Source organism: Zonotrichia albicollis, chromosome 30 (assembly GCF_047830755.1).
Source record: "Zonotrichia albicollis isolate bZonAlb1 chromosome 30, bZonAlb1.hap1, whole genome shotgun sequence".
NCBI classification, from domain to species: domain Eukaryota; kingdom Metazoa; phylum Chordata; class Aves; order Passeriformes; family Passerellidae; genus Zonotrichia; species Zonotrichia albicollis.
Genome location: NC_133848.1, coordinates 6,081,997 through 6,107,519, shown reverse-complemented (window position 1 = coordinate 6,107,519; position 25,523 = coordinate 6,081,997). Strand labels below are relative to the sequence as shown.

At 51.2% G+C, this 25,523-nt stretch overlaps 1 protein-coding gene across 2 annotated transcripts in view; it reads left to right on the top strand.

Annotated features, from left to right (window-relative positions):
* Positions 1 to 25,523, top strand: part of COPA (COPI coat complex subunit alpha) — a 59,296-nt gene that overhangs the window by 28,823 nt on the left and 4,950 nt on the right. For both annotated transcript variants that reach the window (XM_074529742.1, XM_074529743.1), the window contains 16 exons: positions 914 to 1,053; positions 3,174 to 3,259; positions 6,191 to 6,329; positions 7,648 to 7,810; positions 9,087 to 9,233; positions 10,371 to 10,560; positions 15,027 to 15,122; positions 16,987 to 17,075; positions 19,848 to 19,971; positions 22,100 to 22,189; positions 22,345 to 22,454; positions 22,550 to 22,627; positions 22,770 to 22,838; positions 23,053 to 23,189; positions 24,106 to 24,292; positions 25,360 to 25,470. In XM_074529742.1, coding sequence (XP_074385843.1) covers positions 914 to 1,053; positions 3,174 to 3,259; positions 6,191 to 6,329; positions 7,648 to 7,810; positions 9,087 to 9,233; positions 10,371 to 10,560; positions 15,027 to 15,122; positions 16,987 to 17,075; positions 19,848 to 19,971; positions 22,100 to 22,189; positions 22,345 to 22,454; positions 22,550 to 22,627; positions 22,770 to 22,838; positions 23,053 to 23,189; positions 24,106 to 24,292; positions 25,360 to 25,470 — 1,956 coding nt within the window. The remainder of the gene's footprint in view (positions 1 to 913; positions 1,054 to 3,173; positions 3,260 to 6,190; positions 6,330 to 7,647; positions 7,811 to 9,086; positions 9,234 to 10,370; positions 10,561 to 15,026; positions 15,123 to 16,986; positions 17,076 to 19,847; positions 19,972 to 22,099; positions 22,190 to 22,344; positions 22,455 to 22,549; positions 22,628 to 22,769; positions 22,839 to 23,052; positions 23,190 to 24,105; positions 24,293 to 25,359; positions 25,471 to 25,523) is intronic.

The window sequence follows — 25,523 nt, the reverse complement described above, 5'->3', positions numbered from 1 at the left end:
TTGGATCCAGGGGGGCCTGATCCCAAAAAAAAAGGGTTGGGGAAAATGGGAGATTGGGATAAAGGGGGGATTGGATCCAAGGGGACCTCATCCCAAAAAAAGCTGGGATTGGGATAATGGACACTGGGATAATGGGCACTGGGATAATGGGCATTGGGATAATGGGAATTGCATCCAGAGGGACCTGATCCCAAATAAAAAGGGCTGGGAAATTGGGATAACAGGGCTTGGTTCTAGGGGGGAATGATCCCAGAAAAAATGGGTTGGAAAAGTGGGAGATTGGGATAATGGGGGATCAGATCCAGGGGGACCTCATCCCAAAAAAAGCTGGGATTGGGATAACCGGGATTTGGATCCAGAGGGACCTGATCCCAAATAAAAAGAGGGTTGGGAAAAATGGGAATGGGGCTGGAGCAGCTGGAAAAGGGAATGGAAAATCCTGAGGGATTGGGGTGGGTTCAGCCTGGAGAAAAGGGGGATCCAGGGGGAAATTTGGGATCTGATCCCAGGGAATGGAGCCAGAACAAGAGGGAACGGCCTCGAGCTGTGCCAGGGATGGAAATTTGGGATGGTTTTCCCATGGGAAAAGGGTTGGGAAGGGGCTCAGGGAGGGAAAATTCCCCATTCCTGGAAGAATTCCCAGGATTTGGGTTGGCTTTGATGCTTTTCCAACCTCCAAAATCCCGGAATTCCGGGCAAACCCCGATTCCCAGCCCAGCTCTTTGTGCTCCCTCAAAAAAAGGGGAAAATCCTGGAAAAACCCAACTCTGCTTCAGCCCAAAGGGCACAAACCCCTCCTGCACTCCCTAAAACCCCCAAAATCTGGGAATTCACCCCCAAAAATCTGGGAATTCACCCCAAAAATCCGGGAATTCACCCCAAAAATCCGGGAATTCTCACCCCCGGGGGGCAGATCCTGATCAAGAACCTGAAGAACGAGATCACCAAGAAGGTTCCGGTTCCCAACTGCGACGAGATTTTCTACGCGGGCACCGGGAACCTGCTCCTGCGGGACTCCGACTCCATCACGCTCTTCGACGTCCAGCAGAAAAGGTGGGAGTTTTTTGGGAATTTTTTGGGAATTTTTTGGGAATTTTTTGGGAATTTTTTGGGAATTTTCTGGGAATTTTTTGGAATTTTCTGGGAATTTTTTGGGAATTTTTTGGGAATTTTTTTTGAATTTTCTGGGAATTTTCCGGGAATTTTTTGGGATTTTTTTTGGAATTTTGTGGGAATTTTCCAGGAATTTTTTGGGAATTTTTTGGGAATTTTCCAGGAATTTTCCAGGAATTTTCTGGGAATTCCGCACTTAAAATCTGCTTTTAATGCACCAAAGCCTGATTTTTTATCTGGAATATTGGGGTTTTTTCACCTTAAGTCCTGGTTTTTTTTACCCCTAAATCCCAATTTTTTCCTAAATCCCTTTTATTTTTTTCCCCTAAATCCCTTTTATTTTTTCCATCTTAAAACCCTTTTATGTTTTACCCCTAAATCCCATTTTTTTCCACCCTAAATCCCATTTTTTTCCATCCTAAATCCCATTTTTTTCCACCCTAAATCCCATTTTTTTCCACCCTAAATCCTGGTTTTTTCTCCTGTAAATCACATTTTTTCCCCCATAAATCTCTTTTCTTTCCCCGTGAATCTCTTTTGTTTCTGCCTAAATCCCATTTTTTCCTCCTAAACCCCATTTTTTTCCCCCTAAATCCCATTTTTTCTTCACCCCAAATCCTGTTTTTTTCTTCCCCAAATCCAATTTTTTTTTTTTACCCTAGTCCCCTTTTTTTCCCCTAAATCCCTTCTTTATTCCCTCTAAATCCCTTTTTTTCCTCCCCCAAAATCCTCTTTTTTTCCCCTAAATCCCTTTTATTTTTTTCCCCTATATCTCTTTTATTTTTACCTCTAAATCCCTTTTTTTTACCCTAAATCCCTTTTTTTTTTCACCCTAAATCCCTTTTTTTTCCATCCTAAATCCCTTTTATTTTTTTCCCCTAAATCCCTTTTTTTTCGCCCTAAATCCCATTTTTTTCCACCCTAAATCCCTTTTATTTTTTTCCCCTAAATCCCTTTTTTCCCTCCCTAAATCCCTTTTTTTTCCCCCCTAAATCCTTTTTTTTTTTTAACCCAAATCCAGCTTTTCCCACCCCAAATCCTGATTATTCCTGTGGAAAGCTACCAAAGGCTGGAGAAAGGATCTGATGGGGTTTTTTTGGGATCTGCTGGGGTTTTTTGGGATCCACTTTGGTTTTTTGGGATCTGCTGAGGATTTTTTGGGATCTGCTGGGGTTTTTGGGGATCTGATGGGGTTTTTTGGGATCTGCTGGGGGTTTTTTGGGATCTGCTGAGGGTTTTTTAGGATCTGCTGGGATTTTTGGGATCTGCTGGGGGTTTTTGGGATCTGCTGGGTTTTTGGGATCTGCTGGGGTTTTTTGGGATCTGCTGGGGTTTTTTGGGATCCGCTGGGGTTTTTTGGGATCTGCTGGAGTTTTTTGGGATCTGCTGGGGGTTTTTGGGATCCGCTGGGGTTTTTTGGGATCCGCTGGGGTTTTTTGGGATCCGCTGGGGTTTTTTGGGATCTGCTGGGGTTATTTGGGATCTGCTGAGGGTTTTTGGGATCTGCTGGGGTTTTTTGGGATCTGCTGGGGTTATTTGGGATCTGCTGGGATTTTTGGGATCTGCTGGGGTTTTTTGGGATCTGCTGGGTTTTTTGGGATCTGCTGGGGTTTTTTGGGATCTGCTGAGGTTTTTTTTAGGATCTGCTGGGGTTTTTTGGGATCTGCTGGTTTTTTTTTGGGATCTGCTGGGGTTTTTTGGGATCTGCTGAGGGTTTTTTGGGATCTGCTGGGTTTTTTGGGATCTGCTGGGGATTTTTGGGATCTGCTGGGATTTTTGGGATCTGCTGGGGTTTTTTGGGATCTGCTGGGGTTATTTAGGATCTGCTGGGGTTTTTTGGGATCTGCTGGGGTTATTTGGGATCTGCTGGGTTGTTTTTTTTGGGATCTGCTGGGGTTTTTTGGGATCTGCTGAGGTTTTTTTGGGATCTGCTGGGGTTTTTTGGGATCTGCTGTGGTTTTTTTGGGATCTGCTGGAGTTTTTTGGGATCCACTTTGGTTTTTGGGATCCCGGGTGCGGATTTTGGGCCGTTCCTGATCCCGGCTCCGGGGTTTTTCCAGGACTTTGGCCTCGGTGAAGATCTCCAAGGTGAAGTACGTGATCTGGTCGGCCGACATGTCCCACGTGGCGCTGCTGGCCAAGCACGGTGAGCTCCGGCCCAAAATTCCCATCCCCATTCCCATTCCCATTCCCGTTCCCATCCCCATTCCCATTCCCATCCCTGTTCCCATCCCCATTCTTGCTCCCATTCCCGTTCCCATCCCCATCCCCTTTTCTGTCCCCATTCCCATCCCTGTTCTCTTTTCTATTCCTGTAATTCCCATTCTCGTTCCCGTTATTCCCATTCCCATCCTGATCCCCATTATTCCCATCCCCATTCCTGCTCCCATTCCCATTTCCCATTCCCATCCCCTTTCCCATCCCCATTCCCATTCCCGTTCCTGCTCCCATTCCCATTTCCCATCCCCGTTCCCATTCCCATCCCTGTTCTCTTTCCTATTCCTGTAATTCCCATTCTCGTTCCCGTTATTCCCATCCCCATTCCTGCTCCCATTCCCATCCCCTTTCCCATTCCCATTCCCATTCCCATTCCCATTCCCATTCCCATTCCCATCCCTGCTCCCATCCCCATTCCCCTCTCTATCCCCATTCCCATCCCTGTTCTCTTTCCTATTCCTGTAATTCCCATTCTCGTTCCCATTATTCCCACAATTCCCACAATCCCCATTATTCCTATTCCCATCCTGATCCCCATTCCCATCCCTAATCCCATCCTGATCTCCATTGTCATTGCATTCTCATTCACATTATTCCCATCCCAATCCCAGTTCCCATTCCCATTCCCATCCCCATCCCCATCCCTTTTCCCATCCCCATTCTTGCTCCCATTCCCGTTCCCATCCCCATTCCCTTTTCTGTCCCCATTCCCATCCCTGTTCTCTTTTCTATTCCTGTAATTCCCATTCTCGTTCCCATTATTCCCATTCCCATCCTGATCCCCATTCCCATCCCCATTCCTGCTCCCGTTCCCATCCCCTTTCCCATCCCCATTCCCATCCCTGTTCTCTTTCCTGTTCCTGTAATTCCCATTCTTGTTCCCATTATTCCCATTCCCACAATCCCCATTATTCCCATCCCCATTCCCACAATTCCCACAATCCCCATTATTCCTATTCCCATCCTGATCCCCATTCCCATCCCAATCTCCGTTCTCATTCCCGTTATTCCCATCCCAATCCCTGTTCTCATTCCTAATCCTGGAATTCTCATTCCCTCATTCCCATTATTCCCATTCCCGTTCCCATCCCCATCCCCATTCCCATCCCTTTTCCCATCCCCATTCTTGCTCCCATTCCCGTTCCCATCCCTATTCCCTTTTCTGTCCCCATTCCCATCCCTGTTCTCTTTCCTATTCCTGTAATTCCCATTCTCGTTCCATTATTCCCATTCCCACAATTCCCATTATTCCTATTCCCATCCTGGTCCCCATTCCCATCCTGATCTCCGTTCTCATTCCCATTCCCATTGGCATTATTCCCATCCTGCTCTCATTCCTAATCCTGGAATTCTCATTCCCTCGTTCCCATTTTTCCCATTCCCATCCCCATCCCCCTCTCTATCCCCATTCCCATCCCTGTTCTCTTTTCTATACCTGTAATTCCCATTCTTGTTCCCATTATTCCCATCCTCATTCCCACAATTCCCATTATTCCTATTCCCATCCTGATCTCCGTTCTCATTCCCATTCTCATTATTCCCGTCCCAATCCCTGTTCCCATTCCCATCCCCATTCCCATCCCTGTTCTCTTTCCTATTCCTGTAATTCCCATTCTCGTTCCCATTATTCCCACAATTCCCACAATCCCCATTATTCCTATTCCCATCCTGATCCCCATTCCCATCCTGATCTCCGTTCTCATTCCCATTCTCATTATTCCCATCCCAATGCCTGCTCTCATTCCTAATCCTGGAATTCTCATTCCCTCGTTCCCGTTATTCCCGTAATTCCCCGCTTCCTTCCGTTCCCATCACTCCCTCATTCCCGTTATTCCCATCATTCCCTCATTCCCATTACTCCCGTTATTCCCTCATTCCTGTCATTCCCATCATTCCTAACAATTCCCTGCAATTCCCTCATTCCTGGGTTCCCTCTGTTTCCATCATTGCCATTACTCCCATTATTCCCATCATTCCCTCATTCCCACTGTTCCCGTCATTCCCATAATTCCCATCACTCCCATCATTCCCGCCGTTCCCTCGTTCCCTGCAATTCCCATAATTCCCTGGTTCCCTCTGTTCCCATCATTCCCTCATTCCCATCATTCCCATTACTCCCATTATTCCCTGCAATCCCTGCAATTCCCTCATTCCTGGGTCCCCTCTGTTTCCATCGTTCCCATTACTCTCATCATTCCCTCATTCCCGATATTCCCTGCAATTCCCGTCATTCCCTCCGTTCCCATCGTTCCCTCATTTCCATTATTCCCATTACTCCCGTTATTCCCTGCATTCTCATCATTCCCTCATTGCCATCATTCCCATTACTCCCATTATTCCCATCATTCCCTCATTCCCATTATTCCCATCATTCCCTCATTCCTGTCATTCCTGTCATTCCCATCATTCCCAACAATTCCCTGCAATTCCCTCATTCCTGGGTTCCCTCTGTTTCCATCGTTCCCATTACTCCCGTCATTCCCTGCAATTCCCGTAATTCCCTCCGTTCCCATCATTCCCTCATTCCCATCATTCCCGTTATTCCCTGCATTCTCATAATTCTCTTATTCCCATCATTCCCATTACTCCCATTTTTCCCATCGTTCTCTCATTCCCATTACTCCTGTTATTCCCTGCATTCTCATCATTCCCATCATTCCCATTCCTCCCGTTATTCCCATCATTCCCAAGTTCCCTCTATTCCAATCATTCCCACGATTCCCATTATTCCCATCATTCTCTCATTCCCGGGTTCCCTGTGTTCCAATCGTTCCCATCACTCCCACCATTCCCATCATTCCCGTTGTTCCCATAATTCCCTGTAATTCCCACCGATTCCCGCTGTCCGTGCCGTTCCCAGCCATCCTGATCTGTAACCGGAAGCTGGAGTCGCTGTGCCAGATCCACGAGAACATCCGGGTCAAGAGCGGCGCCTGGGACGAGAGCGGCGTCTTCATCTACACCACCAGCAACCACATCAAATACGCCGTCACCTCGGGGTCAGCGGGAATTCCAGGGACTGGGAATTCCACGGGATCACCGGGAATTGTCACCGGGATCATGGGGATGGCCGGGAATCGTCACCGGGATGGGCGGGAATTGTCACCGGGATCACGGGGATGGGCGGGAATTGGCACTGGGATCTCTGGGAATTGTCACCGGGATCTCTGGGAATTGTCACCGGGATCATGGGGATGGGCGGGAATTGTCACTGGGATCTCTGGGAATTGTCACCGGGATGGGCGGGAATTGTCACCGGGATCATGGGGATGGGCGGGAATTGTCACCGGCATCTCTGGGAATTGTCACCGGGATCTCTGGGAATTGTCACCGGGATCATGGGGATGGGCGGGAATTGTCACTGGGATCTCTGGGAATTGTCACCGGGATGGGCGGGAATTGTCACCGGGATCATGGGGATGGGCGGGAATTGTCACCGGCATCTCTGGGAATTGTCACCAGGATGGGCAGGAATTCCCTGGGATGGTTGGGAATTGTCACCGGGAATTGTCACCGGGATGGGCAGGAATTCCCTGGGATGGTGAGAATTCCCACTGGGAATGTCCCCCTGGAATTCCCTGGTATGGCTGGGAATTCTCACTGGGAATTGTCACTGGAATTCCATGGCATGGCTGGGAATTCTCACTGGGAATTGTCACTGGAATTCCCTGGCATGACTGGGACACTCTCACTGGAACTCCCTGGGATTGTCAGGGATTCTTGCCAGGAATATGCCTCTGGAATTCCCTGTCATGTCCAGGAATTCCCGCTGGGAATTCTCACCGGGAATTCCCTGGGATGTCCGGGAATTCTCCCTGGGAATTCCCACTGGGAATTCTCACCGGGAACATCCCCCCAGAACTCCCCGTGATGGTCAGGAATTCTCACCAGGAATTCTCCCTGGGAATTCTGGCTGGGAATTCTCACCGGGAGCGTCCCCCTGGAATTCCCTGGGATGTCTGGGAATTGTCCCTGGGAATTCCCTGGGATGTCTGGGAACTCTCCCTGGGAATTCCCTGGGATGTCTGGGAATTCTCACTGGGAATTCCCTGGGATGTCTGGGAATTCCCGCTGGGAATTCTCACTGGGAGCATCCCCCTGGAATTCCCTGGGATGTCTGGGAATTGTCCCTGGGAATTCCCTGGGATGTCTGGGAACTCTCCCTGGGAATTCCCTGGGATGTGTGGGAATTTTCACTGGGAGTTCCCTGGGATGTCTGGGAATTCTCACCGGGAATTCCCTGGGATGTCCGGGAATTCTCCCTGGGCATTCCCGCTGGGAATCCTCACCGGGATCGCCCCCTCCCCGCCGGCGCAGGGACCACGGCATCATCCGCACGCTGGACCTGCCCATCTACGTCACGCGCGTCAAGGGCAACAACGTTTACTGCCTGGACCGCGAGTGCCGGCCCCGCGTGCTCACCATCGACCCCACCGAGTTCCGCTTCAAACTCGCCCTCATCAACCGGAAATACGACGAGGTCGGGAAATCTGGGAGTGCAGGGAAATCTGGGAATGGGGGGAAAAATGGGATTGGGAATGGTGGATCAAAATTGGGAGTGCTCAGCATCGACCCCACCGAGTTCCGGTTCAAACTCGCCCTCATCAACAGGAAATACGACGAGGTCGGGAAATAAACCTGGGAATGGGGAAAATGGGGGGAAAAATGGGATTGGGAATGGTGGGTCAAAATTGGGAGTGCTCATCATCGACCCCACCGAGTTCCGCTTCAAACTTGCCCTCATCAACAGGAAATACGACGAGGTCGGGAAATAAACCTGGGAATGGGAGAAAACCTGGGAAAGTGGGAAAGTGGGAAAAACAGGGGAAAATGGGAAAAAACGTGGGAAAATGGGGTTTGGAATGAGGGAACAGTGGGGTTGGGATTGGTGGATCAAAATTGGGAGTGCTCATCATCGACCCCACCGAGTTCCGCTTCAAACTCGCCCTCATCAACAGGAAACACGACGAGGTCGGGAAATCAACCTGGGAATGGGAGAAAACCTGGGAATGGGGAAAATGGGGGGAAAAATGGGATTGGGATTGGTGGGTCAAAATTGGGAGTGCTCATCATCGACCCCACTGAGTTCCGCTTCAAACTCGCCCTCATCAACAGGAAATACGACGAGGTCGGGAAATCCAGGAGTGGGAGAAAATCTGGGAATGGGGGAAAGTGGGAAAAAACGTGGGAAAATGGGGTTTGGAATGAGGGAACAGTGGGGTTGGGATTGGTGGATCAAAACTGGGAGTGCTCAGCATCGACCCCACCGAGTTCAGGTTCAAACTCGCCCTCATCAACAGGAAATACGACGAGGTGGGGAAATAAACCTGGGAATGGGAGAAAATCTGGGAATGGGGGAAAGTGGGAAAAAACGGGGGAAAACGGGGTTTGGAATGAGGGAACAGTGGGGTTGGGAATGGTGGATCAAAATTGGGAGTGCTCAGCATTGACCCCTCCGAGTTCAGGTTCAAACTCGCCCTCATCAACAGGAAATACGACGAGGTCGGGAAATCCGAGAATGGGAGAAAATATGGGAATGGGGGAAAGTGGGAAAAAACGTGGGAAAATGGGGTTTGGATCCTTTCCCAGGGATGGAAGAGCTTTTCCCAAGGGGTTGTTGGGAAGATCCTTCCCCAGATATTTTGGGAAGAGCCTTTCCCGGGGATGGAAAAACCTTTCCCAAGGGATTTTGGGAAGGGCGTTTCCCGATGGATTTTTGGGAAGAGCCCTTCCCGAGGCTCGGTGCCGCCCCGCAGGTGCTGCACATGGTGCGCAACGCCAAGCTGGTGGGCCAGTCCATCATCGCCTACCTGCAGCGCAAGGGCTACCCCGAGGTGGCGCTGCACTTCGTCAAGGACGAGAAAACGCGCTTCAGCCTGGCCCTGGAGTGCGGCAACATCGAGGTGACCCCAGGGTTTGGGGTGCTTTGGGGTGCTTTGGGGTGTTTTGGGGTGTTTTGGGGTGCTTTGGGGTGTTTGGGATGTTTTGGGGTGTTTTGGGGTGTTTTGGGATGTTTTGGGGTGTTTTGGGGTGTTTTGGGATGTTTTGGGGTGTTTTGGGGTGTTTTAGGAAAACGCGCTTCAGCCTGGCCCTCGAGTGCGGCAACATCGAGGTGACCCCAGGGTTTGGGGTGCTTTGGGGTGCTTTGGGGTGTTTTGGGGTGTTTTGGGGTGTTTTGGGGTGCTTTGGGGTGTTTGGGATGTTTTGGGGTGTTTTGGGGTGTTTTGGGATGTTTTGGGGTGTTTTGGGAAAACGCGCTTCAGCCTGGCCCTCGAGTGCGGCAACATCGAGGTGACCTCGGGGTTTGGGGTGTTTTGGGGTGTTTTGGGATGTTTTGGGGTGCTTTGGGGTGTTTTGGGGTGTTTTGGGAAAACGCGCTTCAGCCTGGCCCTCGAGTGTGGCAACATCGAGGTGACCCCAGGGTTTGGGGTGTTTTGGGGTGTTTTGGGGTGTTTTGGGAAAGCACACTTCAGCCTGGCCCTCGAGTGCGGCACCATCGAGGTGACCTCAGTGTCTGGGACGTTCCAGGGTGTTTTGGGGTGTTTGGGATGTTTTGGGACATTTTAGGAAAGTTTTGGGAAAAATGTGCCTCAGCCTGGCCCTGGTGAGGTGACACAGGCACGGGGCTGCCTTGGGAGATTCTGTGGTAGTTGGGGATGTTTTGGGAGATTTTGGTCATTCTGAAATGTTTTGATGTTTTTGGTCATTCTGAGATGTTTTGGGGCATTCTGGGAAGTTTGGTTTTGAGCATTTTGGGATGTTTTTGGGACATTTCCCTGGCAGCCAAGGCCCTGGATGACATAGGCTGCTGGGGAAGGTGGCTCTGCTGCCATCCCTGCTCCTAATCCCAGAATTCCAGAATCCCTGCTCCCATTTCCCATTGCCAACCCCATTAACCCCTAAATTCCCTGTTACAGATCGCCCTGGAAGCAGAGCTGCTGGGAGAAGCTCGGGGAGGTGGCTCTGCCGCCATCCCTGCTCCCGTTCCCCATTCCCAACCCCATTCCCAATCCCATTAACCCCAGAATTCCCTGTCACAGATCGCCCTGGAGGCAGCCAAGGCCCTGGACGACAAGAGCTGCTGGGAGAAGCTGGGTGAGGTGGCGCTGCTGCAGGGGAACCACCAGGTGGTGGAGATGTGCTACCAGCGCACCAAGAACTTCGACCGCCTCTCCTTCCTCTACCTCATCACCGGCAACCTGGAGAAGCTGCGCAAGATGATGAAGATCGGTGAGAATCCCGCCCGATTCCCGGCTTTCTGGGCTTGGAAGGGCGGCTGATTCCTGGTTTTGTTTGTGTTGGTTCCTGGTTTTGTTTGTGTTGGTTCCTGGTTTTTCTGGGGCTGGGAACGGGCTGATTCCCAGTTTTCCTGGGACCAGGAATGGTGTCTGATTCCCTGTTTTATTGGGTTGGGAATGGCGGCTGATTCCTGGTTTTATTGGGTTGGGAATGGCGGCTGATTCCTGGTTTTATTGGGTTGGGAATGGCGGCTGATTCCTGGTTTTATTGGGTTGGGAATGGCGGCTGATTCCTGGTTTTATTGAAGCTGATTCCTGGTGTTTCTGGGGCCACGAATGACAGCTGATTCCCAGTTTTATTGGGTTGGGAATGGCGGCTGATTCCTGGTTTTATTGAGGCTGATTCCCGGTTTTCTGGGCTTGGAAGGGCGGCTGATTCCTGGTTTTGTTTGTGTTGGTTCCTGGTTTTTCTGGGGCCATGAGCGACAGCTGATTCCTGGTTTTATTGGGCTGGGAATGGCGGCTGATTCCCAGTTTTCCCGGGGCTGGGAATGGGCTGATTCCTGGTTTTCCTGGGGTTGTGAATGGCATCTGATTCCCTGTTTTATTGGGCTGGGAATTGCAGCTGATTCCCAGTTTTCCTGGGGCTGGGAACAGGCTGATTCCCAGTTTTCCTGGGACCAGGAATGGGCTGATTCCTGGTTTTATTGAGATCAAGAGCAGCAGCTGATTCCCGGTTTTCCTGGGGCTGATTCCCATTTTTCCTGGTCCCGGGAAAGGCAGTTGATTCCCAGTTTTATTGAGGCTGATTCCCAGTTTTATTGGGTTGGGAATGGCGGCTGATTCCCAGTTTTATTGGGTTGGGAATGACGGCTGATTCCCGGTTTTCCTGGGGCTGATTCCCGGTTTTCCTGGTCCTGGGAAAGGCAGCTAATTCCCAGTTTAATTGAGGCTGATCCCTGGTTTTATTGCGCTGGGAACGGCGGCTGATTCCCAGTTTTCCTGGGGCTGATTCCCAGTTTTATTGGGTTGGGAATGGCAGCTGATTCCCGGTTTTCCTGGACTGATTCCCAGTTTTCGTGGTCCTGGGAAAGACAGCTAATTCCCAGTTTAATTGAGGCTGATCCCTGTTTTTTCTGGGGGCACAAGCTACAGCTGATTCCCAGTTTTATTGGGTTGGGAATGGCAGCTGATTCCTGGTTTTCCTGGGGCTGATTCCCAGTTTTATTGGGTTGGGAATGGAGCTGATTCCCGGTTTTATTGGGTTGGGAATGGAGCTGATTCCCAGTTTTCCTGGGGCTGATTCCCAGTTTTATTGGGTTGGGAAGGGCGGCTGATTCCCAATTTTCCAGAGCTGGAAGAGAGGCTCATTCCTGGTTTCCCTGGGACCAGGAACAGTGGCTGATTCCTGGTTTTCCCAGTCCTGGGAACAGGCTGATTCCCGGTTTTATTGGGTTGGGAAGGGCAGCTGATTCCCAGTTTTCCTGGGGCTGATTCCCGGTTTTATTGGGTTGGGAATGGCAGCTGATTCCTGGTTTTCACAGCGCTGATTCCGGGTTTTCCTGGGGTTTGGAACGGTGGCTGATTCCCAGTTTTCCCGGGGTTGGGAATCCCACCCGATTCCCGGTTTTCCTGGGGTTTGGAACGGTGGCTGATTCCCAGTTTTCCTGGGGCTGATTCCCAGTTTTATTGGGTTGGGAATGGCAGCTGATTCCCGGTTTTCACAGCGCTGATTCCCAGTTTTCCTGGGGCTGGGAATGGTGGCTGATTCCCAGTTTTCCTGGGATTGGGAATCCCAACCGATTCCTGGTTTTCCTGGGGTTTGGAACGGTGGCTGATTCCCAGTTTTCCTGGGGCTGATTCCCAGTTTTATTGGGTTGGGAATGGCAGCTGATTCCCGGTTTTCCTGGTCCCGGGAAAGGCAGCTGATTCCCAGTTTTATTGAGGCTGATTCCCAGTTTTATTGGGTTGGGAATGGTGGCTGATTCCCGGTTTTCCTGGGGCTGATTCCCAGTTTTCCTGGTCCTGGGAAAGGCAGCTGATTCCCAGTTTTATTGAGGCTGATTCCCAGTTTTATTGGGTTGGGAATGGTGGCTGATTCCTGGTTTTCCTGGGGCTGATTCCCAGTTTTCCTGGGGCTGATTCCCAGTTTTATTGGGTTGGGAATGGCAGCTGATTCCCGGTTTTCACAGTGCTGATTCCCGGTTTTCCTGGGGTTTGGAATGGTGGTTGATTCCCAGTTTTCCTGGGGCTGATTCCCAGTTTTCCTGGGGCTGATTCCCAGTTTTATTGGGTTGGGAATGGCAGCTGATTCCCAGTTTTCACAGTGCTGATTCCCGGTTTTCCTGGGGTTTGGAACGGTGGCTGATTCCCGGTTTTCCCAGGGTTGGGAATCCCAACCAATTCCTGGTTTTCCTGGGGTTTGGAATGGTGGCTGATTCCCAGTTTTCCTGGGGCTGATTCCCAGTTTTATTGGGTTGGGAATGGCAGCTGATTCCCGGTTTTCCTGGGGCTGATTCCCGGTTTTCCTGGGGTTTGGAACGGTGGCTGATTCCCAGTTTTCCCGGGATTGGGAATCCCAACCGATTCCTGGTTTTCCTGGGGTTTAGAACGGTGGCTGATTCCCAGTTTTCCTGGGGCTGATTCCCGGTTTTATTGGGTTGGGAATGGCAGCTGATTCCTGGTTTTCACAGCGCTGATTCCGGTTTTTCTGGGGCTGGGAACGGTGGCTGATTCCCAGTTTTCCCGGGTTGGGAATCCCAACTGTTTCCCGGTTTTCCTGGCGTTTGGAACAGTGGCTGATTCCCAGTTTTCCTGGGGCTGATTCCCAGTTTTATTGGGTTGGGAATGGCGGCTGATTCCCGGTTTTCACAGTGCTGATTCCCAGTTTTATTGGGTTGGGAATGGCGGCTGATTCCCGGTTTTCACAGTGCTGATTCCCAGTTTTCCTGGGGTTTGGAACGGTGTCTGATTCCCGGTTTTCCCGGGGTTGGGAACCCCAACCGATTCCTGGTTTTCCTGGGGTTTGGAAGGGTGGCTGATTCCCAGTTTTCCTGGGGCTGATTCCCAGTTTTATTGGGTTGGGAATGGCAGCTGATTCCCAGTTTTCACAGTGCTGATTCCTGGTTTTCCCGGGGTTTGGAACGGTGGCTGATTCCCAGTTTTCCTGGGGCTGATTCCCAGTTTTATTGGGTTGGGAATGGCAGCTGATTCCCGGTTTTCCTGGAGTTTGGAACGGTGGCTGATTCCCAGTTTTCCTGGGGCTGATTCCCAGTTTTATTGGGTTGGGAATGGCAGCTGATTCCCGGTTTTCACAGTGCTGATTCCCGGTTTTTCTTGGTTTGGGAATGGTGGCTGATTCCTGGTTTTCCCGGGGCTGGGAAAGGCAGCTGATTCCTGGTTTTCACAGTGCTGATTCCCGGTTTTTCTGGGGTTTGGAATGATGGCTGATTCCCAGTTTTCCCAGGGTTGGGAATCCCAACCGATTCCTGGTTTTCCTGGGGTTTGGAACGGTGGCTGATTCCCAGTTTTCCTGGGGCTGATTCCCGGTTTTATTGGGTTGGGAATGGCAGCTGATTCCCAGTTTTCCTGGGGCTGATTCCCAGTTTTATTGGGTTGGGAATGGCAGCTGATTCCTGGTTTTCACAGTGCTGATTCCTGGTTTTCCTGGGGTTTGGAACGGTGGCTGATTCCCAGTTTTCCTGGGGCTGATTCCCTGTTTTATTGGGTTGGGAATGGCGGCTGATTCCCGGTTTTCACAGTGCTGATTCCCGGTTTTCCTGGGGCTGGGAATGGTGGCTGATTCCCAGTTTTCCTGGGATTGGGAATCCCAACCAATTCCTGGTTTTCCTGGGGTTTGGAACAGTGGCTGATTCCCAGTTTTCCTGGGGCTGATTCCCAGTTTTATTGGGTTGGGAATGGCAGCTGATTCCCGGTTTTCCTGGGGCTGATTCCCGGTTTTCCTGGGGCTGGGAATCCCAACCGATTCCCGGTTTTCCTGGGGTTTGGAACAGTGGCTGATTCCCAGTTTTCCTGGGGCTGATTCCCAGTTTTATTGGGTTGGGAATGGCAGCTGATTCCCGGTTTTCCTGGGGCTGATTCCCGGTTTTCCTGGGGCTGGGAATCCCAACCGATTCCTGGTTTTCCTGGGGTTTGGAATGATGGCTGATTCCCAGTTTTCCCAGGGTTGGGAATCCCAACTGATTCCTGGTTTTCCTGGGGTTTGGAACAGTGGCTGATTCCCAGTTTTCCTGGGGCTGATTCCCAGTTTTATTGGGTTGGGAACGGTGGCTGATTCCCAGTTTTCCCGGGGTTGGGAATCCCAACCAATTCCTGGTTTTCCTGGGGTTTGGAACGGTGGCTGATTCCCGGTTTTCCCGGGGTTGGGAATCCCAACCGATTCCCGGTTTTCCTGGGGTTTGGAAGGGCGGCTGATTCCCGGTTTTCCCGTTTTCCCAGCGGAGATCCGGAAGGACATGAGCGGGCACTACCAGAACGCGCTGTACCTGGGGGACGTGGCCGAGAGGGTGCGGATCCTGCGGAACTGCGGCCAGAGTGAGCCATTCCCGAGGGAATCCCGGGAATCCCGGGCACGGGGGGTCCTTCCCGATGAGAATTCGGGAATTCTGGCCATGGGGAGTCCTTCCCAACAGGAATTCCGGGCACTGGGAGTTGTTCCCAAAGGGAATTCTGCCCTGGAAGCTCAGGAAGGGCTCTTGGATCCCCACACGCTTGCATTATTCCAGTGGCTATTCCCGTTATTCCAGTGGTTATTCCCATTATTCCAGTGGGTCTTCCCACTGTTCCCATGATTCTAGTGGCCATTCCCATCACTCCTGTTATTCCCATGGCTATTCCCAGTATTCCAATGGCTATTCCCATTATTCCAAAGGCTGTTCCCAATATTTCCCTTTATTCTCGTGGTTATTCCCATTTTTCCAGTGGCTATTCCCAGTTTTTTCCATTATTCCCGTGGTCATTCCCAGTATTTCCCATTATTCCAGTGGCTATTCCCAGTTTTTTCCATTATTCCCGTGGTCATTCCCAGTATTTCCCATTATTCCAGTGGCTATTCCCAGTATTTCCCATTACTCCTCTGGCCATTCCCATTATTCCAATGGTCATTCCCATTGTTCCATTGGCTCTTTCCACTATTCCCATTATTCCAGTGGCCATTCCCAGTATTTCCCATTATTCCCGTGGTCATTCCCAGTATTTCCCATTATTCCAGTGGCCATTCCCTGTATTTCCTATTATTCCAATGGCCATTCCCTGTATTTCCCTTTATTTCCATGGTCATTGCTGTATTCCAGTGACTATTCCCAGTATTTCCCATTATTCCAGTGGTCATTCCCATTATTCCATTGGCTGTTTCCGTTATTCCCATTATTCCAGTGGCCATTCCCAGTATTTCCCATTATTCCAATGGTCATTCCCATGATTCCTGTGGTCATTCCCATTATTCCATTGGCTGTTTCCACTATTCCCATTATTCCAGTGGCCATTCCCAGTATTTCCCATTATTCCTGTGGTCATTCCCATGATTCCAGTGGTCATTCCCATTGTTCCATTGGCTGTTTCCACTATTCCCACTATTCCAGTGGCCATTCTCAGTATTTCCCATTATTCCAATGGTCATTCCCATTATTCCAATGGTCATTCCTATTGTTCCATTGGCTGTTTCCGTTATTCCCATTATTCCAGTGGCCGTTCCCAGTATTTCCCATTATTCCAGTGGCCATTCCTTGTATTTCCCTTTATTTCCATGGTTATTGCCATTATCCCCTTGGCCATTCCCAGTATTTCCCATTATTCCAGTGGCCATTCCCAGTATTTCCCATTATTCCTGTGGTCATTCCCATGATTCCAGTGGTCATTCCCATTATTCCATTGGCTGTTTCCACTATTCCCACTATTCCAGTGGCTATTCCCAGTATTTCCTGTTATTCCAATGGTCATTCCCATGATTCCAGTGGTCATTCCCATTGTTCCATTGGCTGTTTCCACTATTCCCATTATTCCAGTGGCCATTCCCAGTATTTCCCATTATTCCAGTGGTCATTCCCATTGTTCCATTGGCTGTTTCCACTATTCCCATTATTCCAGTGGCCATTCCCAGTATTTCCTGTTATTCCAATGGTCATTCCCATGATTCCAATGGTCATTCCCATTGTTCCATTGGCTGTTTCCATATTTCCCATTATTCCAATGGCCATTCCCTGTATTTCCCTTTATTTCCATGGTTGTTGCCATTATTCCCTTGGCCATTCCCAGTATTTCCCATTATTCCTGTGGTCATTCCCATTATTCCAGTGGTCATTCCCATTATTCCAGTGGCTGTTTCCACTATTCCATTGGCTGTTTCTGTTATTCCCATTATCCCAGTGGCCATTCCCAGTATTTCCCGTTGTTTTTCCAGAGTCCCTGGCGTTCCTGACGGCCGCCACGCACGGGCTGGACGAGGAGGCCGAGAGCCTGCGGGAATCCTTCGATCCCGAGAAGGAGACGGTGGGAACGACGGGAAAACTCCGGGAAAAACTCCGGGAAAAACTCCGGGAAAAACTCCGGGAATCCGGGAGGGAGGGGATGGGGATGGGCATGGCAGAAATCCCAGGAAACTCTGGGAATTTGGGAAAGGAGCAGTGGGGTCTAGTGAGGAAAACAGCTGGAATTTGGGAAGGAGGAAGTGGTGGGGATGGAGGAAATCCTGGAAAACTCCAGGAATTCGGGAAGGAGGGGATGGAGGAAATCCTGGAAAACTCCAGGAGTTTGGGAAGGAGGGACAGGAGGCTCCTGGGAAACTCCTGGAATTTGGGAAGGGAACAGTGGATTCCAATGGGGAGAACTCCAGGAATTTGGGAAGGAGTGGATGGGGAGGGCTCCTGGAAAACTCCAGGAATTTGGGAAGGGAACAGTGAGATCCAGAGGGGATGGGAGCTCCTGGAAAACTCCTGGAATTCAGGAAGGGGGGGATGGAGGAAATCCTGGAAAACTGGAATTTGGGAATAGTGGGTTCCAGTAGGGAGAACTCCTGGAAAACTCCAGGAATTCGGGAAGGAGTGGATGGGGAGGGCTCCTGGAAAACTCCAGGAATTTGGGAAGGAAGGAGTGGATGAGAGGCTCCTGGAAAACTCCAGGAATTCAGGAAGGAGGGGATGGGGAGGGGTCCTGGAAAACTCCAGAAATTCAGGAAGGAAGGAGTGGATGGGGAGGGCTCCTGGAAAACTTCAGGAATTCGGGAAGGGAACAGTGAGATCCAGAGGGGATGGGGCTCCTGGAAAACTCCAGAAATTCAGGAAGGAAGGAGTGGATGGGGAGGGCTCCTGAAAAACTCCAGGAATTTGGGAAGGGAACAGTGAGATCCAGAGGGGATGGGAGCTCCTGGAAAACTCCAGGAATTCAGGAAGGAGGGGATGGGAGGCTCCTGGAAAACTCCAGGAATTTGGGAAAGGAACAGTGGGTTCCAGTGGGGAGAACTCTTGGAAAACTTCAGGAATTTGGGAAGGAGTGGATGGGGACGGCTCCTGGAAAACTCCAGGAATTCAGGAAGGACGGGATGGGGAGGGCCCCTGGGAAACTCCTGGAATTTGGGAAGGGAACAGTGGATTCCAATGGGGAGAACTCCAGGAATTTGGGAAGGAGTGGATTATGGGGGGCTCCTGGAAAACTCTGGGAATTTGGGAAGGGAACAGTGAGATCCAGAGGGGATGGAGCTCCTGGAAAACTCCTGGAATTCAGGAAGGGGGGGATGGAGGAAATCCTGGAAAACTGGAATTTGGGAACAGTGGGTTCCAGTGGGGAGAACTCCTGGAAAACTCCAGGAATTCAGGAAGGGGGGGATGGAGGAAATCCTGGAAAACTGGAATTTGGGAACAGTGGGTTCCAGTGGGGAGAACTCCTGGAAAACTCCAGGAATTCAGGAAGGAGTGGATGGGGAGGGCTCCTGGAAAACTCCAGAAATTCAGGAAGGAAGGAGTGGATGAGAGGCTCCTGGAAAACTCCAGGAATTCAGGAAGGAGGGGATGGGGAGGGGTCCTGGAAAACTCCAGGAATTTGGGAAGGGAACAGTGGATTCCAATGGGGAGAACTCCAGGAATTCAGGAAGGAGTGGATGGGGAGGGCTCCTGGAAAACTCCAGGAATTTGGGAAGGGAACAGTGAGATCCAGAGGGGATGGACTCCTGGAAAACTCCAGGAATTTGGGAAGGAAGGAGTGGATGGGGAGGGCTCCTGGAAAACTCCAGGAATTCAGGAAGGACGGGATGGGGAGGGCTCCTGGAAAACTCCAGGAATTTGGGAAAGGAACAGTGGGTTCCAGTGGGGAGAACTCTTGGAAAACTTCAGGAATTTGGGAAGGAGTGGATGGGGGGCCCCTGCAAAACTCCAGGAATTCAGGAAGGACGGGATGGGGAGGGCTCCTGGGAAACTCCAGGAATTTGGGAAGGGAATAATGGGATCCAGTGGGGAGAACTCCTGGAAAACTCCGGGAATTTGGGAAGATCCAGAGGGGATGGAGCTCCTGGAAAACTCCTGGAATCCAGGAAGGGGGGGATGGAGGAAATCCTGGAAAACTGGAATTTGGGAACAGTGGGTTCCAGTGGGGAGAACTCCTGGAAAACTCCAGGAATTCAGGAAGGACGGGATGGGGAGGGCTCCTGGAAAACTCCAGGAATTTGGGAAGGGAACAGTGAGATCCAGAAGGGATGGAGCTCCTGGAAAACTCCAGGAATTCAGGAAGGAGGGGATGGGAGGCTCCTGGAAAACTCCAGGAATTCAGGAAGGATGGGATGGGGAGGGCTCCTGGAAAACTCCAGGAATTTGGGAAGGGAGCAGTGAGATCCAGAGGGGAGGGACCGCTGTAATTTGGGAAGGAGGGGATGGGAGCTCCTGGAAAACTCCAGGAATTTGTGAAGGGAACAGTGGATTCCAGTAAACTCCTGGAAAACTCCAGGAATTTGGGAAGGGAACAGTGAGATTCAGAGGGGATGGGAGCTCCTGGAAAACTGCAGGAATTCAGGAAGGACGGGATGGGGAGGGCTCCTGGAAAACTCCAGGAATTCGGGAAGGGAACAGTGACATCCAGAGGGGAGGGACCCCTGTAATTTGGGAAGGAGGGGATGGGAGCTCCTGGAAAGCTCCAGGAATTTGTGGAGGGAACAGTGGATTCCAGTAAACTCCTGGAAAACTCCAGGAACTGGGGAGGAGCTGCTGATGGCAGGGCAGGGCAGCTGCCTCCCGGCTTTTCCCGACGTTTTCCCGACGTTTTCCCGGCGTGTCCCAGATCCCGGCCGTGGATCCCGAGGCGCGGCTGCTGCAGCCGCCGGCGCCGGTGCTGCCCCTGGACACCAACTGGCCGCTGCTGACCGTGTCCAAGGGCTTCTTCGAGGGCTCCATCGCCGGGAAAGGTCGGCATTCCCGGCATTCCCGGCATTCCCGGGGTTTGGGATCAGTGCTGGGAATGAGGGAAAAAGGGGCTGGGAAAACTGGGGAAGGGGGTGGGGTGTGAGGCCAGGGGGGTGGGAGGGGGCAGGAATGGGATCAGGAATGGGATTGACCCCTGGGAATGGGATTGATCAGGAATGGGATTGGAATTCCTGGGAATGGGATCAGGGCTGGGATTGACCCCTGGGAATGGCATCAGGACTGGGATTGATTGCTGGGAATGGGATTGACCCCTGGGATTTGGGATCAGGAATGGGATTGGAATTCCTGGGAATAAGATCAGGGCTGGGATTGACCCCTGGGAATGGGATCAGGAATGGGATTGATTGCCAGGAATGGGATCAGGACTGGGATTGACCCCTGGGAATGGGATCAGGAATGGGATTGGAATTCCTGGGAATGGGATTGACCCCTGGGAATGGGATCAGGAATGGGATTGACCCCTGGGAATGTGATTGATCCCTGGGAATGGGATCGGGAATGGGATTGATCCCTAGGAATGGGATGGACCCCTGGGAATGGGATTGATCAGGAATGGGATTGGAATTCCTGGGAATGGGATCAGGGCTGGGATTGATTGCTGGGAATGGGATTGATCAGGAATGTGATTGGAATTCCTGGGAATGGGATCAGGGCTGGGATTGACCCCTGGGAATGGGATCAGGACTGGGATTGATTGCTGGGAATGGGATTGACCCCTGGGAATGGCGTCAGGAATGGGATTGACCCCTGGGAATGGGATTGATCAGGAATGGGATTGGAATTCCTGGGAATGGGATCAGGGCTGGGATTGACCCCTGGGAATGGGATCAGGACTGGAATTGACCCCTGGGAATGGGATTGATCAGGAATGGGATTGGAATTCCTGGGTATGGGATTAGGACTGGGATTGATTGCTGTGAATGGGATTGACCCCTGGGATTTGGGATCAGGACTGGGATTGATCCCTGGGAATGGGATCAGGGCTGGGAATGGGATCAGGAATGGGATTGACCCCTGGGAATGGGATCAGGGCTGGGATTGACCCCTGAGAATGGGATCAGGAATGGGATTGATTGCTGGGAATGGGATTGACCCCTGGGAATGGATCGGGAATGGGATTGATTGCCAGGAATGGGATCAGGACTGGGATTGGAATTCCTGGGAATGGAATTGACTCCTGGGAATGGGGTCAAGAATGGGATTGACCCCTGGGAATGTGATTGATCCCTGGGAATGGGATCAGGAATAGGATTGATCCCTGGGAATGGGATCAGGAATAGGATTGGAATTCCTGGGAATGGGATCAGGACTGGGATTGGAATTCCTGGGAATGGGATTGACCCCTGGGAATGGGATCAGGAATGGGATTGACCCCTGGGAATGTGATTGATCCCTGGGAATGGGATCAGGAATGGGATTGATCCCTGGGAATGGGATCAGGAATGGGATTGGAATTCCTGGGAATGGGATCGGGACTGGGATTGGAATTCCTGGGAATGGGATCAGGACTGGGATTGGAATTCCTGGGAATGGGATTGACTCCTGGGAATGGGATCGGGAATGGGATTGATCCTTAGGAATGGGATGGATTCCTGGGAATGGGATCAGGAATGGGATTGACCCCTGGGAATGGGATTGACCCCTGGGAATGGGATCAGGAATGGGATTGACCCTTAGGAATGGGATGGACCCCTGGGAATGGGATCAGAAATGGGATTGACCCTTAGGAATGGGATGGATTCCTGGGAATGGGATCAGAAATGGGATTGACCCCTGGGAATGGGATCGGGAATGGGATTGGAATTCCTGGGAATGGGATTGGCCCCTGGGAATGTGATTGATCCCTGGGAATGGGATCAGGAATGGGATTGGAATTCCTGGGAATGGGATGGATTCCTGGGAATGGGATCAGTTCTGGGATTGGAGTTCCTGGAATTCAGAGTGGCTGTCCAGCCAGGGATGAACCCCACAATCCTGGAGCTCTCCCTCACCCTCACAAATCCCAAAATTCCCCAAAATCCCACCCCGAGCTGCCACGGCGCAACGTCAGGATGAGATTTTCCCCTCATGGAATCCTTTCCCAAGGGTCTTTCCCTGTTTTATTTTTAGGGAAAGGAGGAGCCCTGGCCGCCGACATCGACATCGACACCGTGGGCACCGAGGGCTGGGGCGAGGACGCCGAGCTGCAGCTGGACGAAGGTGGGAGGAAAACCCCGGAATTTTCCATGGGAAAACCCCGGAATTTTCCATGGGAAAACCCTGGAATTTTCCATGGGAAACCCCGGAATTTTCCTTGGGAAAACCCCGGAATTTTCCATTCCCCCTTCCCCTCTGACATTCCCTGCTCCCTGCAGACGGATTCGTGGATGCCGGGGAAGGATTCGGAGAGGAAGGAGCGGGAAAAGGGCAGGAGGAAGGAGGAGGATGGGAGGTGGAGGAAGATTTGGATCTTCCCCCCGAGCTGGTAGGAGAATCCCGGGGTGTCCCAGCGCCGATTCCTCGGGAATTCGGGATCACCCAGCTCAGATTTCAGCTGGAATTCCATGATTTTCCCCTCAGGATGTCCCCGCCGGCCCCGCAGGAACGGCTGAGGACGGATTCTTTGTGCCTCCCACCAAAGGCACCAGCCCAGCCCAGGTAAAATCCTGGATTTCCTTGGAAAACTGGGAATTCCCTCCTTTTCCCTTTTCTTTTTTGGGTTTTTTGGGGGGATTTTTCAGCCCATTGTGGGAACTGTGCCCATCCCAACCCCACCTGGATTCCCTTCCCTCTTTCCCAGGTGTGGTGCAACAATTCCCAGCTCCCCGTGGATCACATCCTGGCAGGATCCTTTGAGACAGCCATGAGGGTGAGTTTTCCATGGAAATTTTTTATGGAAAAACGCCCCCTTTCCCCCTTACTTCCCAAATCCTCCCTTTGCATCCACCTGGGAGCATTCCATCCCCATTTTCCTGTGGATACCACCCCGAGCGAGGCCTCGGCGCTGCCTGATCCATGTTTTCCTGACCCAATTCATGATTTATTTTTATTATTTTTATTTTTATTTTATTTTTCCCTCTCAGCTGCTCCACGACCAGGTGGGGGTGACCAACTTTGGGCCCTACAAGCAGCTTTTCCTGCAGACCTTCTCCCGGGGCAGGACGACGTTCCAGGCGCTCCCCAGCCTCCCCGCCATGTACGGATTCCCACACCGCAACTGGTGAGCGCCTTTCCCGCATTCCAGGGGCTTTTCCAGGGTTTGAAATCCCGGATTTGTGAGGGATGAATGAGCCCAGCCGGTCTGAGGTGGACGCTCAGAATTCCAGGGATTCCTTGGGCTTTTGCCATGGAAAAGCATTGGAAACCATTTTCTCAAAATTCCTTTTTACGTGGAAACACATTGGAAAATTCCATTTTCCATGGATATTTGGGGAGATTTTTGCCATGGAAAAGCACCAGGACAGGCTTAGGTTGGATATTTGTGGGGAATTTTTCCATGGAAAAGCATTGGGAACCATTTTCCCAAAATTCCATTTTCCATGGAATTTTTCCATGGAAAAGCACCAGGGCAGGTTTAGATTGGATATTTTTGGGGAAATTTCTCCATGGAAAAGCACCAGGACAGGTTTAGGTTGGATATTTGAGGGAACTTTTCCATGGAAAAGCACCAGGACAGGCTTAGGTTGGATATTTGTGGGGAATTTTTCCATGGAAAAGCATTGGGAACCATTTTCCCAAAATTCTATTTTCCATGGAATTTTTCGATGGAAAAGCACCCGGACAGGTTTAGGTTGGGTATTCAGGGGAATTTTTCCATGGAAAAGCATTGGAAAATCCTATTTTCCATGGAATTTTTCGCTGGAGTTTTTCCATGGAATTTTTCCATTTTCCTTGGAATTTTTCCATGAAAAAGCATTGGAAAATCCCATTTTCCGTGGATACCTGGGGGGAATTTTTCCACGGAAAAGCATCGTGAACCATTGGAAAGGACTCAGGGGAGGGATGGTGCATCCCCATCCTTGGAGAGAATTCCCAAGAATTCCTTGGGCCGCTCCAGGAATTCCATCCCACCCTCACCGGGCCCACACCATTCCCACCGCCCTCATCCCTAAACCCGGGATTTTTTGGGGTTCCAGGAAGGAGGCCGGGCTGAAGAACGCGCTGCCGGCCGTGGGGCTGAAGCTGAACGATCTGATCCAGCGGCTGCAGCTCTGCTACCAGCTCACCACGGCCGGCAAGTTCGAGGAGGCCGTGGAGAAATTCCGGCTGATCCTGCTCAGCGTGCCCCTGCTGGTGGTGGACAACAAGCAGGAGATCGCTGAGGTCAGGGGGGGCTGCGGCCCGGTGGGATTTGTGAGGGAAAAATGTGGGATTGCTGAGGGAGAAACGTGGGGATTCTGCTGTGAAAAACATGGAGTTTGTGAGGGGGAAATGTGGGAATAACTGAAGGGAGGAAACATGAAATTTGTGAGGGGAAAATGTGGGATTGCTGAGGGGGAAATGTGGGGATTCTGCCGTGAAAAACATGGAATTTGTGAGGGGGAAATGTGGGATTGCTGAGGGGGAAATGTGGGGATTCTGCCCTGAAAAACTTGGAATTCCTGAGGGGGAAATGTGGGAATACCTGAAGGGAGGAAACATGGAATTTGTGAGGGGAAAACATGGAATTCGTGAGGCGGAAGTGTGGGGATTCATGAGGGGAAAACATGGAATTCGTGAGGGGGAAATGTGGGGATTCTGCTATGGAAAACATGGAATTTGTGAGGGGGAAATGTGTGAATTCCTGCCTTGGAAAACCCAGAATTTCTGAGGGAGAGATGTTGGAATCCTGCCCTGAAAACCATGGAGTTCCTGAGGGGGAAATGTGGGGATTCTGCCCTGGAAAACATGGAATTCGTGAGGGGGAAATCTGGGAATTCCTGCCTTGGAAAATATGGAATACCTGAGGGGGAAATGTGGGGATTCTGCCATGGAAACCACAGAATTTCTGAGGGGGGAAATGTGGGATTCACGATGGGGAAAATGTGGGGATTCATGAGGGGGAAATGTGGGATTCGTGAGGGGCAAACATGGAATTCGTGAGGGGGGCAAATGTGGAAATTCCTGAGGGGGTAAGTGTGGGATTTCTGAGGGGGAAGACTTGAAATTCATGAGGGCAAAATGTAGGAACTTCTGAGGGGAAAAAGTGGGAATTTCTGAGGGGAAATGTGGGAATCCTGCCTTGAAAAACATGGAATTCTTGAGGGAGGAAATGTGAGAATTCCTGAGGGTGAAATTATGGAGTTCCTGAGGGAGAAACATGGGATTCCTGAGGGGGGAAATGTGGAACTCCCCATCCTGATCCCGGGGTGTCCCCAGGGAAGGGTTTGATCCCCACTTTTGTCCCAAAGGCGCAGCAGCTGGTCGCCATTTGCCGGGAATACATCGTGGGGTTGTCCATGGAGATCGAGAGGAAGAAACTGCCCAAGGAGACGCTGGAGCAGCAGAAGAGAATCTGTGAGGTGAGGGAGGCCTGAGGGGAAAAAGAAGGAATTCCTGAGGGGAAAACATGGAA